Source organism: Symphodus melops (genome assembly GCF_947650265.1).
Source record: "Symphodus melops genome assembly, chromosome: 3".
Taxonomy (NCBI): domain Eukaryota; kingdom Metazoa; phylum Chordata; class Actinopteri; order Labriformes; family Labridae; genus Symphodus; species Symphodus melops.
In genome coordinates this window covers 10669376-10686389 of record NC_136693.1, presented here as the reverse complement: position 1 = coordinate 10686389, position 17014 = coordinate 10669376, and the positions used below count along the sequence as shown (strand labels likewise).

Genomic DNA, 17014 nt, shown 5'->3' with positions numbered 1-17014 from the left:
ACATATGCATACAGCAAACTTTGCAGACATCAGGCGTACATCTGTGTATGTGTGCCTTTGTGTGTGTGTGTGTGTGTGTGTGTGTGTGCGTTCACTGTACAGGCCTGTCTCCCACCCTGTCATTAGTGAGAGCTTTAAAGCCTCTGAACTCTAAATCAGCTCAAGATGAAGTGGAGTCTACGATCTGTCTGCAGAGGCAGCCTTGGTGCTGACAAATGCACACACCCTCACACTCACAATCCCATTTTCCCCGTGTTCAGACTTCACACTGATAACAAACTGGATGGCAAAATACAGAACCATCAGGTGCAGAGAAAGAAAAAAGAATGTTTTGTAGATTGCTCCAGGTCAAATCAAGATTTGTTCTACTGAGGTTGGCAGTCTTTTTTCTTTCAATGCTATTTAGGCTGGTTGTATGAAAGTGGAGGTTGCTATGGATGCTGTATCCTTAAGTCTGAGGTCCAGGGCACCAGGCTACAATCCCCATGTTTTGAAATGAAGGCCTGGTGGGAGGCTGGGGGCCAGGGGCTCAGGCTCTGTTTGTGTGGACTCCTCAGCGGCCTGATAGGGAACAGATGTGGGAAGGCAGGCGGCCGGGCAGCCAGCCAGAGCAGCTGGGAGAAATTAAAAACAACAGCATTCCTGGAGACTGGGGGAATTACAGTGCAATGGAGGGAGGGAGGGAGAGAGGGAGGGAGAAAGGGATGTAAGGAGTGGGAGATGAAGAGAGAGAGAGTTTTTAGGCTATGTGGTCACTGAGGAGAGTCTCTGTGGAGCACAAGGGATTGAATATGGGGGGGGGGGGGGATTTAAGGGGACTGTTCTGCAGCGGTTAGCTAAAGCTAATAAGTTGCAGCTGTATTTCCAGTAGAGGCACGCACAAACTTGCATTCAAACAAATGCATACAACCAACACATGGTCATATTATGGCCGATGTGAAATAAGATCAAAATGCATCAGAATGACCTTCTGATGGCTTGTCATCACATGATGGTATTTGTTGGTATATAAGCTTGTGTGTTCATTTTTGAGAGTTGGAGCAATGTCACGTGTCTTGTAATCCATAATTAGACCCCAAAATGTCTTTAGAAAGTTACACACACCACTGAGAGTGTGTGTGCAACCGTGCAGCACATGATCTGTGGTTTGGTGTGTCTCTTGGTGAATTGCTTTGCATCTTGTTTCATCATGGCACAAGAGAGTGGAAGACAGAGAGCATTTTTAGAACTCAGGCTGCATACTGTTTCTTTTGGTGAGCAATCTTTTAGCCCCAATTACATCAAATGTGCAGACATACAGCTGTTCAGATCGTCGGAGAGAAGCAGAGAGATAGGCAATGATTGCATCTTATTGTTTTCTTTTTGTATGACACTGAATAGTGACAGTTTGGGGAAAAACAAAGTATCCAAAACCTCAGATATACTATGATTATGAAATGGCTAAATAAAAAAAAAATGTGTGGTGAAAAAAAGCATGATCAAGCAGTGGACCTTAGCTACAGGTCAGTTTTACTTGGTGGAACAGTCTCTCTATTTTATACTTTCCTTAGTTTGATTGTTTCAGCACAAAGCACAAAAGGAGCACAAATGGACACAGATGGGTTGGCAGACCTAGTAGACTTCCTAATGTATTAAAAGTAAAATCCCGAGTATGGTGTGTATGTGTGTGCCCCTTCCCTGTAGCTGGTCAGATTAAACAGCTGTCTATAATCCCACAGTAGGAGCAGACACACAGACTGACTGTCGGTCCTCTTATACTGTCCTCATCTTCCTTCCTTTCCTGTTCTTATAAAGATGTGATAATGTCATGGCAGCTTTTTTTTTTTTTAATCCTATTTGGATCCAGGTTGTGAAGCTGTAATCTTGTGCAGTTGTGTGCTGTAAAGTCAATGTTTCTCTTTTCTTTTTGTATTTTAAAGAATTATTTCTATTACTATAATTTTATTTATGTATGTATATATATATATATATATATATATATATATATATATATATATATATATATATATATATATATATATATATATATATATATATATATATATATATATTTTGGTTTATATATATATAAACCAAAAAATAAATCTGTTCCATTGAATGAAGCTTCATGCCTTTAATAGTCATTTTTCATGTGGTGGAACTATATTAACACACATGGCTATTACAGTGGATGTTAGGATTTCTTTGCAAGGACTAGAAAGTCCCATTGTAAACACTGCTACATTTACATTTGATCAAAAAGGAGTTTTTCTGAAACATATGCTGCCTCGCTACAGGAAGCTGCTAGCCAATCCAGCAGCACCAAGAGCTTGTTTGTGTGTTTAGGATTCTAATGTAGAGAATAGCTGCATCTATTTATACCAACCTTTCCCATCTGCCTCTATCTACAACCTTGTGTGTTTATGCTCAGAGCGTCTGGCATGGGGCAAACAGTGGAGTGCCCCTCGTGTTCTTGAGGATCACTGTGTCAATGGCCCTCATGCAGCACACTCCAGAGTGGCACTCTTTAAATACAGACACCAGCTGTTGAACGCGTCAACATGAGCGCTCTCAGAAATAGGTGAATACTCGGGCCAAGTGAGGCAGGAGTTTTGTGGGGAAAACGTTGGAATCCATAATAGATCACCAAGAGTAAAGCTGGAAAGTCATTTGAGAGTGATTTGACAAATTAGTTAAAACATTTATTGTCAGAGTATAAACACGTTTGAGGATTTGGATATTTGGTATCAATAGTAATTGTTGTGTTATTTTTATCGCAGTATAAAGCAGTGGTTCCCAATGAGTTGGTCAGTACTCCTAAGAGGGAAACAGCTTTTTTTCAGAGGGTCAGAAATGTGTGCCTGGAAAAAAATGGCGTCAAAAAGTCTGCAAGGAGTTTTTTATTTTTTTATACAGATTTGTTTTGTTTCTTGACTGAACAATTACTATCTCTGTTCCTGTGTCACTTGCAGAAGACTGAGCAACTCTGCAAAATGTGAATTAAATTTTTTTGTAAGGGCTTCAGATATAAGAGGAAATTTGTTTCAGATTTTCTCCTGTTATAAATTAAGCCATGTCTGAAAGACAGACAAGGAAAATATGGAGACAAATGGAATTAATAAACACCACATAGTGTTTAGAATGTGATTTACAACTGTTTTGCTTTAGAGCATAGAGGACAGTCCTCTCTGTGTACACTTATTATGAATGCTGTTTATCACCCTTAATAATGGTACTTCTATACCATAGCAGAAATAAACACAGAACTGCATAACTAACATATAAAACCATGAAACATATTGATGTTGTTGTTTTTCAATGCATAGTGTGACATTTAATTCACTCCATTCACAGGTATGGACATGAACACAGACGCTAAAACCATCTTCTCACAGGCTGCACAAGTCATCACACCCTCAGCTCAGGTTTAAATTGCAGGAAGCTCTAGTTCCAGCAGCTGCACTGACGGACAGACTGAAATACAGAAAGATGGTCAACATGCTCAGTTTGCTAAATAATAGACATATTTGTGTTGTGTGTGTCTCGTTTGACTGGGTGTATGCATGCAGTATGGTGCAAGGTGGTGTTCTTCTGAAAGACAAACTGCATATATAGACCTCATGAGGCTGTGCCACAGAAACAGAATGTAAGGCAGCAGTCCTCACACATGCTTGTGGTCGTCCTACATCCACCCCGTGTCATGTTTTCTTCGAATGCCCTCGCTGTACCATCCATTCCCTTCATGCTACACAGCCCGGCCTTGCCTTGTTGGGTCCTGGCAGGGTGTCTGGCTAAGGACAGGGAGGCTTCTGGTAGCAGGATGGAGCTTTGCTGAAAGCCGGTCCACGCGGTGACGGACAGCAGCAGATCCAGCTGCACTTGTCACTAGCTGTCAAACCGGCTGTCTGAACTGGGGGACAAGAGGGGACAGGCGGAGAGGAGTGTGTGCATGGGAATATCTGTGTCCGTGTGTGTCTGGGTGCTGGAGGTTACAGTGGAGGGGCACTGATTGGGATGTCAAAGCTGCTCGGAGTCTGTGTTCATGAGAGAGAGAGAGAGAGAGAGAGAGAGAGAGAGAGAGAGAGAGAAAGAAGGGGGGGCCTAAGTCAGCAGCAGCTGAGCGGGTGAGCAGGTGTTACTGTATGTCTCCCAGGCTCATGAATCTCCAACAGGAGAGACACAATACAAGTTTGGATTCATTTCCACCCTGCATTGATTTGTTTGTCTTCTTTTGGGCTTTTGGTTAAAAGGAAACAATCGATGATTCCCAGGTGAAAATGTCAGTGCTCTGCTTCTTAACCAGCTGTCTCCTCTTTGATAGTTTTTTTTAAACTCAAGCAGAAGCTCCAACATTATAACCATCTCTGTTTTTTTTTCCTCTATCATTTTGCAGGTAGCAGAGTGCAGAAGGTTGGAACAATGCCAGATTCACCTGCGGATGTGAAAACCCAGCCCAGGTCCACCCCACCCACCATGCCTCCTCCACCCCCGGCAGTCAGCCAAGCAACCAATCGCAATGCTTCATACACACCAACTACCAGTAAATCAAGTAAGAACATTTTCTTTTTTCCACTTGATTCTCACATTGATGACACACCAAGTCAGCTTCATAGGGTCAAGTGAAACTAATAGTATCATGTATCTATCTAGAAATCAATACATTACAAAACATAACACATGTTACTGTTGTTTAGCTCTGTGTTTCTTTTGTGATGATGAGCCATGGAAGCAGGTAGTTAAACAAACAGGTGTGAGAAATACATACATTTGAAGGCATGTTGTACCAGCGAACCAAAAGCAGTAATTCTTCATTTGATTGTAAGCGTTGGAGAGGAAAGACATATATATCTATTCAAGAGAGATGGTATCTACAATATTGCAAACAATTCATCTCTTAGAGATGACTGATCTAGGTCAAATGCCGGTCAAAAATGTTGTCTTAAACGATAAAACTGAACTAAGCTGGGGCATGCAGTGAAATAAAAGCAAAACAAATGCAACTACAGTTCCTTGAAAATTTGGTACAAAATGTTACATTTAGCATGGGACGCTAGAAAACTCATTTGCACATGAATAGTTAAAAAATGACACAAATATTCTCACCTCTGTGTTTCCGCAGAAGCTGTCAACTATAAACTACACTGTCATTTGTTCCTTTTAGGCCAACTGTCATGAACACTTTGTATGCTTGTGTAAAGGGACAGAAATTCCAAATATGCATGTCTTCCCTGTTTGGGTGACAAGTGTTGAAGTCACTTGTGTCAGGTGTGTCTCAGCAGGCATATATCTGTGACTGTGTGTGTGTGTTTTTCTTTGGTGCGTAGAATGCCCTTGCTAGTGGGACAAGTGTCTCTGAGCGCATGTGCGAGCACGGCTGTGGCATTGTGTGTGTGTGTGTGTGTGTGTGTGTGTGTGTGTGTGTGTGTGTGTGTGTGTGTGTGTGTGTGTGTGTGTGTGTGTGTGTGTGTGTGTGTGTGTGTGTGTGTGTGTGTGTGTGTTGTTTACCAGCTGGCTGGTTGGGTGGTGGTGGGTTCAAGGGACATCAGTCAGGGTGGCGATACAGTGTGTAGACTACTTTCTTCCCTATATAGCAATGACAGGCCATGTTATTTCACCTGTTGTGGTAGATAGTCAGCAGTGCAGCTCTCTCCTTGCACCTCTCCCTCGCTCTAAAACCAGAACACAAGTGCTGCTTGTCTGGATCACATGGGTTAGTCCATATGTGTTCAGGCGCTTGACTTGACAACATGCATGCCTGAGAGGATCCTAACTTTTTCTGTTGTGTATGGACTTGTTTGTTTTCAGGTATAAGCATAGGAGATAGTGTTGCAGTGCATAATGGCACGTTTCAGGGTCTTGCCAATACATATTGAAAATATGAGGCTTCTGCATTGGCAACAAAATCATAGTTTGGATGCTATGCTCAATTTAAATGCTTGGATGGGCTGTTATAATGAAAGTATAAAGTTCTTTCATTATACTGTAGGTACAAACATTTCTTACTCCATGTGTGTAGTGCAAGTAGTAAGCAGCTGTAGTGTTATTTGCTTTGAGTTTGTTATTGCAGTAGCGCATTTCTTTCCCACAAAAATATACAAGCCTGTATTTAAATATGTTTGAAACCTATAAATAGAAAACAGGACCCAAAAGACAAATACAAGGCAATACACATTACATACTGTACCAAAATCATCAAACCATTTTATTTTTAAATAAACTCCACATACAATAAACTGCTGAAGTGAAATAATAAAAAGGAAACAGATGTATAAACATATATATATATATATATATATATATATAATTACAAAAAATATTACAAATGTTTATATGAACCACACAAGACAGGAGAGATGACAAAAAGTTGAGGAGCAAGCCCGTGGCTCAGTTGTGAAAACATAGAAATGGGGTAAAGGTCAACTGTGGGTTTGTTAGCTCCTGTGTAATTGTGACTTTGTTTGTGCCTGCATTTGGAAGAATATGCGAGTGATTATATATGTGTGTGTGTGTGTGTGTGTGTGTGTGTGTGTGTGTGTGTGTGTGTGTGTGTGAATGCTGAGTCTATTCTGAACCTTTGAGCTGCAAAGCTACTTTCAGCTGGTGGACATGTGTAGGGCCAGATTTAGCTACACACCTGCTATTGAAATAAAAGTAACACAGGCTGCAGGCCTATTTTTGGCACCTCTTTAACAAGTTCCTCTTATAGTTGTATCCTAGTGAGTGAGTGAGTGAGTGAGCGAGGGGGGGAAGGTGAGGAGGACCAGGGTGGAACAGGCTGATAAAGGGTGGGGGGTGTAGGAGGGAGTCAAATGGTACCACTTGTGAGGCAGCTGAAGTTACTCCAAACACACACACACCTACACACCTACACACACACACACACACACACACACACACACACACACACACACACACACACACACACACACACACACACACACACACACACAGTGCTCAGTGAAACAGGCAAAAAAAAGTTCCTGAAGTAACATTGTGCGTTGTATTGCAGATGTAGAGTAAACTGTGTGCTTTACTTACTTGTAATCTTAACCATGCAGATCTATATAAGCAGAATATAACTGTTTCTTCCCTCATCACAACCCCAGATTTGTTAGACGCCCCCCCAGGCCCCTCCAAAATCTACTGACCCATTTCATATAGCCTTCTGTCTGTTTCTCTGCAGTGCTGAATGGGAGCAGCCACTCTCCTACATCACTGAATGGTGCTCCCTCCACTCCTAACGGCTTCAGTAATGGGCCGGCCATGTCCTCGACCGCTTCGCTTTCCAACCAGCAGCTTCCGCCAGCCTGCGGTGCCCGTCAACTTTGCAAACTGAAGCGTTTTCTGACCACACTGCAGCAATTTGGCAACGACATATCGCCTGAGATCGGGGAGAGAGTGCGCAGCCTGGTGCTGGGCCTGGTGGTACGTTGTGATTGTACATGTGGAACGCTTGAAGATGCCCTTAAATAATATTTATTTCATAAAACAACCAAAAAATAAATGTAATCTTTTATTCTTTTGCTGGAAATATGGCTATCATGGTAACTCTTAAACTGTTTAACAAGCTTCTGCGTCTTCTGTCTGTTTGTTTTTCTTTGTTGTTTTTTTCAGAACTCAACACTCACTATTGAAGAGTTTCACTCCAAACTTCACGAGGCCACCAACTTCCCTCTGAGGCCATTTGTCATTCCTTTCCTAAAGGTAACCACTCATGCGTAGTTGACATTTTGTTGTAGTTGATTTTCAGTTGACAAGCACAGAGATTTCTCCCACAGCATATGGGTGGAGATTTTGTGAACATTCCTTTTAAATTTGCTCCAAAATGCAAAGGGCTCCTATAGTGGCAAGGATGGAGACCTTTGATGTCTAACTAATAGAAGTATACTGCAGTTGTAGTTCAGTGCAGTTCAGCACAGAAAATAGGGGGGATGTGATTGTGGACGTCCATCGAAAGCAGTGTAAGTGAGTGTGTCAGACCCCCTGGTGTGCAATGATCCTCCACATCTGGGACATTGCAGCAATAGCTACGTTATATCAACCAGGCAGGTCTGAGAGAGCTATTTGACAGCACTGACAGCACTGACACCCCCCCCCCCCCCACCCCCCCCCCCCCCCACCCCCCCCCCCCACTCCCACACACACACACACACACACACACACACACACACACAATATACACATAAGCCCACCCTGGAGAGGGAGAGCAAAAGAGACATGGCAAAGGAACGTGTCAGGGGACCTGTCTTATCTCATCCTGTCTCTATCACTTTCTTTTTTACTTGCTCTAATCTTCTTCTTTTTTTACTTTTATCTGTTTTCCACCATCAGGTGCTCACCTCTTATACATTTAGCACTCTCATCACAATGTACATCAATTCAATAAATCTACATCCTTCGAGAAACAAGTTATTGTATTCCTAATCCTGAGATGTCTGTTTTTTTGTCGTTTTTTTTTACCTCCAAAGGCAAACCTGCCCCTGCTGCAGAGAGAGTTGCTACACTGTGCACGGTTGGCAAAGCAGACTCCAGCTCAGTATCTGGCCCAACACGAGCAGCTTCTCCTGGACGCCAACGCCAGCTCCCCCCTCGACTCCTCTGAGATCATGCTAGAGATGAACGAGCACGGCAAAAGGAGGACCCCTGATAGGTAGCATCTGTATTAAACACAGAAAAACACATGAAAAAGACTTCGGAAAGTGTTGTGCATGAATTATTTCAGGGTATTTTGAAATGCCAAGCGACAAGAGGAGTCTGTAAATCCTCCGTGAGGGAGGCGGAAGTCTGGACAGCCTGATGCCAGGATGAGTCTGCCAGCTGTCTGGGAGGGAGGGGTGAGATAAAAGCAGAGCAGAAAATCACAAAGATTGTCTGAAAAGAGAAAAAAAAAACAGAGACCAAGAAGTTGAGGGAGTGAATTACAGTAGATGTCCTCAGCATCAATTAATTGGTTTGTCCCACATTTCATCCTGGTGCTCAGCTTTATTAATCCCACTAAAAAGAGAGAGAATTAGAAAACATTTCATTTTCTTCCATTGTCTTTTCTGGTACTATCCTTCTTCACCTCTCTCACATTTTCTCTTCCTCTCTGACTGCTTGACCTGCAAGCTCGCAGCAGCTTACCATATGTCAGGGAAGTGTCCAGATGGTGATGTGCTGACCGTAACACTGAGCACATCCTAAGCGCTGGTGTAGGGAGGTGGGAGGTTGCTGGTGGTGGCAGTGGTGGTTTGGATGCGACTGGAAATTGGAGCTTGAATGTGCAATTTTACTGTAATCCACACACCTCTGCCTCCTGATCTGTGGTTTATAAACAGCAGGCGAAACTCGTAGAGGAGGGGGAGTGAGGGGAAAGAGAGGCCAGGAGTCCTGCTGGGGCAAGGCGTACATTGTGCCAGCTGTTCCTATGATTTTTCAGATACTAGAGCAAGGGATGTGTACGAGTATAACCGGCATGAACAAATATAAAAGGATAAATATGATTACACACACACACACACACACACACACGCATCCGTCATCTGCATTGGGCAGCGCTGCATTTATTCGCCTTTGATCCCCAGGATGATAAAGAGTGATTTCTATCTGAATGCCTGCCTATTGCCATCCAGCTAAACAGATTTATATCAACACTCCCATTTAAACTGTCCAGATGGCTTGAAAACACACTCACACACGCAGACACACACACACACACACACACACACACACACACTCACTCACTTCAAGTAAACAGACACAAATGAGTGTCACTAAACATCTGCCAAACACACAGCATTCAGCCCATATTGCCCCTTAAGCCGGAGAGCAGGGTGGGAGGGAGAGGGAGAAATACTTGCAATCTAAGAGTAGGCTGAGGGATATTCAGATTAAGAGCTTGAGATGCATGGTGTACAGTTGGACTTGGCTTTGTTTGATACATATGGCGTACAGCTGTGCAGGGCCGCTGCCTCACTGTAACTGAACAACAAGCAGCTCTCAGGAGGGAAACATGCATGCGTGTTAGCGATGCCCGAGCCTGTGTGTGTTTGCAAAAGCAATATGGGAATTGTTGAATTTTGAAGGAAGGATTTCTGTTTGTTTGTTAGAACCTTCTAATGCAGATTTAGCTCACTAGAAACTGTAACCATTACAAAAAAAATCAACTCTACTAGAGCATTGGATATGTTTTTGTTTGTTTTTGACAGACTCTTAACATTAGAGCTCAGCTGTTTATTCAGATTTCAAGATCTTTCCCTCTTTTGAGTTGACCCAGTTGTTACCTTACATGGTGTCACAGTTTAGTAAAATTTAATGAATGGATACAGTTTACTCGTAATCAAGGCAATACTTTCTTTTAACAGACACATTGGCTCATACAATGGGGTGTTGTGAAATTAATCAGATCTGTTCATTAGTTTGACATGTTTTTTAGTCATATTGTGCCTCTTGATCTGATTTAAAGGCATGCTAGCTCTTTGTGGGGGCTTGTTTTTCCCAAACCAATGAAGTAATGCTTTGGCAATGCATTTTTAGCCTGGCAAGGCAAGCCTACAGTCTTCACATTACTCATTGTGGTCTGGCGAGGGCAGAACAAGCTAAAGACGGATAAAGAAGGATGTTCATAAAGTGCATTATCTTTCTTCTTACATTAACATGGTGTCAGAAATCTGCTGCTGATACTGTTTCATTGAGGGTAATTACATTAGCGTCCAAACAAATTCTGATTTTTGCAGCTTTTATGTGAAACAACTTGAATTATTTTCAGTGGACATCAGTGGATTAATGCTATAATGTGCTAGCGGGAAAAAAACTGACTTTTTGCTTGAATCCACTTGGTGTCCTCCTCTACAGGACCAAAGACAGCTCTGACAGAGATGGCATGCACCCAGAGCACCTAGCTAAACGACCCTGCACCATCAGCCCCAGCCAACGCTTCAGTCCAAGTACAGGTCTTCCTGCTCATCCGCCTCCCAATGGCCTCTCCACACACCCTCCAAACGGCCTCCCTCACCCACCAAATCCCCAAATGGGACCCCAGCACTACCGACTAGAAGATATGGCTCTGGCACACCAATACAGAGATGCATACAGACATAATGAACACCGCGAAGCTCGAGACAGGCACCGGCAGACAGGTAGGACAGCTGCAATGCATTCACAGGGTCAAGCGAACATATGGATCTACAGTTCTCAGTTATGTAGTCAGGCGTGTGTGTAGGTAAATGTAGAGGACAAAGGCCAGCTGTTTGTCCATTGTGATAATCCTTGTAACAGTGTGTCTAAATAAAGACCACAGCCATACATGCCCATGTGCTAAGACTGTGGCAACCATGTATGCTGTCCCTCTGCTTTTCCAAAAGAAGATAGGGAAATTCTTTGTCCAATTATCTCACTGATTAGACATTTAGCTATGGCACAGGCATACAAGACCAATCCTTAATCACGTTATATAGATAACTATCATTACACAGTACATAGTTATCAGGATCACATTTAGAGCTTTATATCTGTATGTTATACTCTTTTGTTTAATTAATGGTTTGGCTACATCTTGCTAAATTTTATGTTTTTTTATGTACAGGCTGCTATGCACCAATCTCCCTGATTTATCATATTGTTTTATTTACTTATGACAGATTGATTAATATGTCACTTAGTCAAAGTAAGGATTTGGTTTTTGGTAAGACATTTGGCCAGTTTCCATTAAGAAGCACTCGTTTTTTTCAAATATTGTTTGGACACTGCACTGGTTTTGAATTGCTTTTTCCCATAAAACTCTATTAATGCTTAGTTTGACCTTTGGGAATGTCTTTTAGCAGTGCACGGAACCCGCCAAGAGGAGGTGATTGACCACCGTCTCACAGATCGAGAGTGGGCGGAGGAATGGAAGCACCTTGATAACGTACGTATCAGCTTGATTTCTCTGTTAGGTGTCAACCACATCTTTGTTACAGTCATAAACATCATAAAACAGCTCAACAAAAGAGCTATTAGGTCATCACAGGATTAAAGTAAGTTGTAGTGCTAAAGACAGGATACAGATGACAAAGAGCGGTACTGTTGACACACAGAACAGCCTCTGTCCAAGCCGCCTGAGCAGTTGACAAGACGGCCGACTTTAAGAGGGTGCAATTAATTTACAACAGACACCTTGCTTCTCCACACCCAACTCCATGACGACAAACTCATGTACACTATATTCACACACATATGCACACAGACAGACACACACACACACAGAAAACTAGGCCCCAGATGGAGCTTCGGGACCCAGCAGAGAGAAGCTCCAGCTGGGGAGAGCAGCTGAGACAAGAGCTGCAGTCATGGAGGGAACCGGCCAGGCCTGGACCCCTGCCAAATTAGAAACACTTCAGTGAAATAAATATAGCTTACTCAGATGGGGGGGAGGAGGAGAAGGAAAGGAGGCAGAGACAGAGACAGGGAAAGATGAATGGGAAGAAGGATATGGATTGAATGTCAAGCATGCTAAACCTATTTAGCAGGACCGGACCGGGACTGAAATCACAGGGCACTATGGAAAAAAGTGACACTGTTTACAACTGGGGGAGGAAGAGGAGGAAATCTGTTGAGTTGGCAGAGAACGAAGCAGAAGGGTGGAAGAAATTGGCTCAAATGTTTTCATCTGCAGCCCAGCTGTTACATTATGGTTGTTGTAATGCTCTTAGACATTGAAATTCACTGATAGACACACAATCCATGAACAGAGGCAGACGGTCACACTCACACGCAAACACACACACACATCTGTTTGGTGGTATGAGTCAGAAAGTATGTATTTTTACAGCTCTTTATTTCTTTTGAATGGGGTTTGTCTTTAAGGCATGTGGAGCTTTTTAAAACAATATTTTAATGGATTGAAGAATTACATTTGCAAAGTTAATTCCTTTTTTTTTAATTCTGTGAAGGTAATTTTCTTCATTTAAAGTTTTGAAGCAAAATCATTTACACTACACAGAGCAGTGTTAAATGTCTCCATTTAATGAATTAAGTAAAACCTAAATCTCATACTTAGTCTGCCCCATTGCAGCTGTTGAACTGTATCATGGACATGGTGGAGAAGACTCGCCGCTCTCTGACTGTGCTGCGCCGCTGTCAGGAGGCCGACAGGGAGGAGATGAACCACTGGATTCGGCGATACAGCGACGTGGAGGAGATGAAAAAAGGTGGGAGCAACGGACAGCACTGCCTTCCTCCTCCTCCTCTTCCTCCTCCTCCTTCTCCTCACCACAACTCCTCCTCCAACACAGCTAGCAGCAGCGAGTCACTGCCCATAGGAACTTCCTCGGCTGCTGAAAGGCATACAGGCAGACAGACAGGTAGACAAACACTCGCAGGGTTTGTTTGGCAAAGCAAAACACTCATAGTAAGGTAGGGCTGAATTAAAATGCCGAAAATTCCAATTAAGGCACAAGATTTTACTGAGATATTTTTCAGTTAAAGTAGACATTTGAGCTCATACTGTGAGACAATAAGACTCTGGATATTAATCCACCTGATTGCACCATCATACGTCCAGCATCCACACTCATAATAAAGATTTTATTCACTTTGGCATCCTGTTTGCCCATTACTCATCAACAATAGCTGAAAATGTAAAAGCTTATTTACCAATGCTTCCACACATAGTTTAGGAAATTAAATTAAAATCTATAAGCGAGACACTGTGAAAGTTCTTTCTATGAATAAGAGTGTTGCTGTGCCTAAGTGTGTGCCTGGTGTGTGTTTCAGAGATCCACAGGGACTTCTTACACAGGCCCCCCTCAGGATATCTGCCAGAAGAAATCTGGAGGAAAGCTGGTAAGAGCCAAACATCGTTCATTTTTTTTTCTCTATTGTCTTCATCTTGACCTCACACATACACTCACAAAACGCACACACTAACGCCGTCATCAGTCTTCAGGGCTACTTTGCCCTCGCCACATAGACAGATAGAGCAGAGGCCTTACAGCCGCTGGTCCATCAGGACAGAGGATTGGAGGCCTTCTGTGTCATTAGGGCTAAATGCCCTCCATCTGTCACTGCTATGAAATTTCACTGCAGTTAAAGCTGCAGTGAGAATGCAGTCACCTGGCCAGAGAAAGGTCACAGCAGCACAGCACAGGTTGGAGCTTAAATGGCCTCCATTGTCCGAAGAAACATATTTTTTTTGTTTTCTCGTGCACATTCAAAAAAAGTATTGCCAAAAATGTTGACCATTGTTATTAGTTTTGGCTCAATTTGCAGTCAATGGGCAGGTGGGAGTGTTGTATTGCATGGGCCTTTTTGTACAGTACGCTGCAAGTAAGACAGAGTGAAACCAAGAAGTCATCTGGCTCAGTCCTGGTTCCACCAAAGTCCCAGCACTATTATGTTGCAGTCATACTCCAAAACCCTGTGGAAGGGAGATGCTGCTGCTGTCTGCAAAATACTGTGCTGCATTTTCACCGGCAGAAAATGCTCTTTTAATTGCAGTGGTTTTTCATACAGGTACTACAAGCATCCCGCTCTCCCCAGCACTAAAGCACCTCCAAAACAGGCAGGGTGAGTAAAATATCTCACAACATCTCACCTTCAGTGTGTGTCTGTTTGTCTCTTTGTGTGTGTGCGTCACCTCTATCTCAGCAGCCAGATACTCTGCCTGCTGTAGCAGCAGCACCTCTTGGTTTTAATTAAATCCAGACACGTATTCTCTGGTCTGGTTCAGGTTGAGTGACTGCAGCGCTTTTGAAAAATAAGATCAGAAGTGTGAAAAAGCAGACAGAAATAACACGTCTCAGGGACTCGCCAAATCCCTGCGGAATTAAAACGTTAATATTGCTGCCCCCCTGTTTTCCATTAAGTGCTAATTGCCCCAGCATCTGCTATGCAGTCTCCTTGATAAGAATTAATTAAATTTGCAAACTAATCTTAGCGGTGCATGCATTAGGCCAGATAATTGAGAATGCAGATAGTGTTTGCAAGGAAGCGAAGAAAAAAGAAGGAAGGGTAGAAGAAAAAGAAAAATGAATTAGGAAAGGAATTGAAGGATAAAGGAAGGGACACATGAAAAGATGAGGGAAAGCATTGAGACGTGGTCTGAGTGTAACTGTATGTTGACAGGTTTGACTAACATAAAATACTAAACATAATAATGTAGCAGAACATTAAAATAATCTCTGCACACCTGAGTGTGTGACAGGTGCGTTGGAAGTGGGTAAAACTCCTCATTGAGACATGAGAAAGGCTCCCGCACATGATGAAGGTCGGTTAGGCGTGCATACATGTGCACAGCCATATGCATGCAAACAGCCATGAACACACACACACACACACAGCAGCTATCTTTTAGCATAGTAGTTTGAAAAAACTGGAGTAGGGCGGCGAGGAAAATTGACAGTAATTCATGAGCTACCTCTCAAACAAACACTGACTGGAGGAAATCAGGTGCAGTGGAGAGAACAATATCAGTGTTACCACCTACTTGGTTGGCCTAGCACACCTGGAGAGCCACTTGTATTTGTGTCATTTGTGCCTTAGTGTGTGTCTTTCTACATCTAGAGGAGGCGGAGTGGGAGAAAGACAAATCATTTTAGCTTTAAAAAGGTTTCTGTCTCTGAGGCCAGAATAACATGGACTATCTCTCCATTGCAACACACACCACATAAGCATTTAATTGATTAATATAGCATATATTTTGCATCCGATTTTCCAGGTGTTTGGTGGACTATGAGACATCATGTATTTTACATAAGTAGCCCATTGTGAGGTCATGAATGATGGTAAATAATATGTCATTACTCATTACTAACTGAGGAGGGACTGCAGGAAGTTTCTATTTTAGACTGCCCCCTGGAAAGGAGTCTACCCATCTGCCTGTTGTAAAAAAAAAAACAAAAAAAAACACAGCCTCTTCACTCATACAGTTGGTGCTTGTGTTCGAAGAGGCCCTGTGATGACAAAATCTACAGTTTAATAAACTCTGCAGTGGAGATATGCATGCACACTCGTGGGAAATTATTCATAGTGAATTGTGAGTGACAATTTCTATTAAAATTATTCTCATGACAAGCTTAATATTGTGTGAACAGGGAATCCTAGGATGTTGGATAGCAGTAAAGTTGATAACAAAACTTTGCAGACATCTGCTGTTCTCAGCACTGGAAATGATTGTGGCCAGACGTCTTTGAATTAATTATTGAAGTCTCGCTGTTTCCCTTTTCTGGCAGAAAGTTTTGAATCTTGGATGATGTACATCTGTTCGCTGAGATAAAACAAGATGGCAGCTTAAAGAGCTTCAATAAAGAATGACAGAGAAAGCGGGATTGGACGACAGTCATTATGCACTAACACCTCTCTCTCCCTCTCTCGCTCTCAGAGGAGGCTGTGAATGAGGTGAAGCGACAGGCGATGTCAGAGCTTCAGAAAGCTGTGTCAGACGCAGAGAGGAAGGCACATGAGATGATTTCGGCCGAGCGCTCTAAAATGGAGAGGGCGCTGGCTGAGGCCAAGAGACAAGCGTCTGAGGATGCACTAACAGTCATCAACCAGCAGGAGGACTCCAGTGAAGTGAGTATCACAGACCCCCCACCAACATTTTGCCTAATTCCTCCCTCGCTTGGTCTCAGTCACTCTTCTGGTTCCTCTTCTTTGCTCCATCCATTGCCGCTCACTTTGTTTCCTCCTGTCATCTAAGTTAACCTGTTTTCTGTCATCTGTACAGCTGTCTGCATTTGGTTTGTGCTCCAACATGCTGTCATCATTATTGCAAAAGCAGTCCAGCTGTATGTGAACATTAAAGTAGACAGAGCCAGATGGTGGGAGCAGAGTGCCAGGCTGAGGCCTTTACAGGGCAGTTGACCACCACCTGCTGGTAAAAGAAACCAGTCGCGATGGATCAGGACTTAAAGCGTTACAATAACTATTTGTGCAAATAGTATCACAAAATTAGGACTGGGAAAAAAACGACATTATAAAATGCACTTGTTTAGATTTTCAATACATATCTTTATGTATGAATGAGAACTCTGTGCCTCCCTGGAACAAAAAAGAGACTTATTTTTATCAACCTACTCTT

General features: G+C 42.7%; 1 protein-coding gene across 8 annotated transcripts in view; it reads left to right on the top strand.

Annotated features, from left to right (window-relative positions):
- cbfa2t3 (CBFA2/RUNX1 partner transcriptional co-repressor 3) overlaps positions 1 to 17014 on the top strand; it is a 41982-nt gene that overhangs the window by 19552 nt on the left and 5416 nt on the right. For 2 of the 8 annotated variants that reach the window (XM_079339148.1, XM_079339154.1), the window contains exons 2-11: positions 4373 to 4528; positions 7163 to 7404; positions 7594 to 7683; positions 8448 to 8629; positions 10813 to 11096; positions 11778 to 11863; positions 12995 to 13298; positions 13711 to 13779; positions 14449 to 14502; positions 16316 to 16506. In XM_079339148.1, the coding sequence (XP_079195274.1) occupies positions 4373 to 4528; positions 7163 to 7404; positions 7594 to 7683; positions 8448 to 8629; positions 10813 to 11096; positions 11778 to 11863; positions 12995 to 13298; positions 13711 to 13779; positions 14449 to 14502; positions 16316 to 16506 (1658 nt within the window). Of the gene's footprint in view, positions 1 to 3558; positions 4259 to 4372; positions 4529 to 7162; positions 7405 to 7593; positions 7684 to 8447; positions 8630 to 10812; positions 11097 to 11777; positions 11864 to 12994; positions 13299 to 13710; positions 13780 to 14448; positions 14503 to 16315; positions 16507 to 17014 lie in introns of those variants that run through there. The other 6 variants (XM_079339155.1, XM_079339149.1, XM_079339152.1 and 3 more) reach the window with 6 other exon arrangements.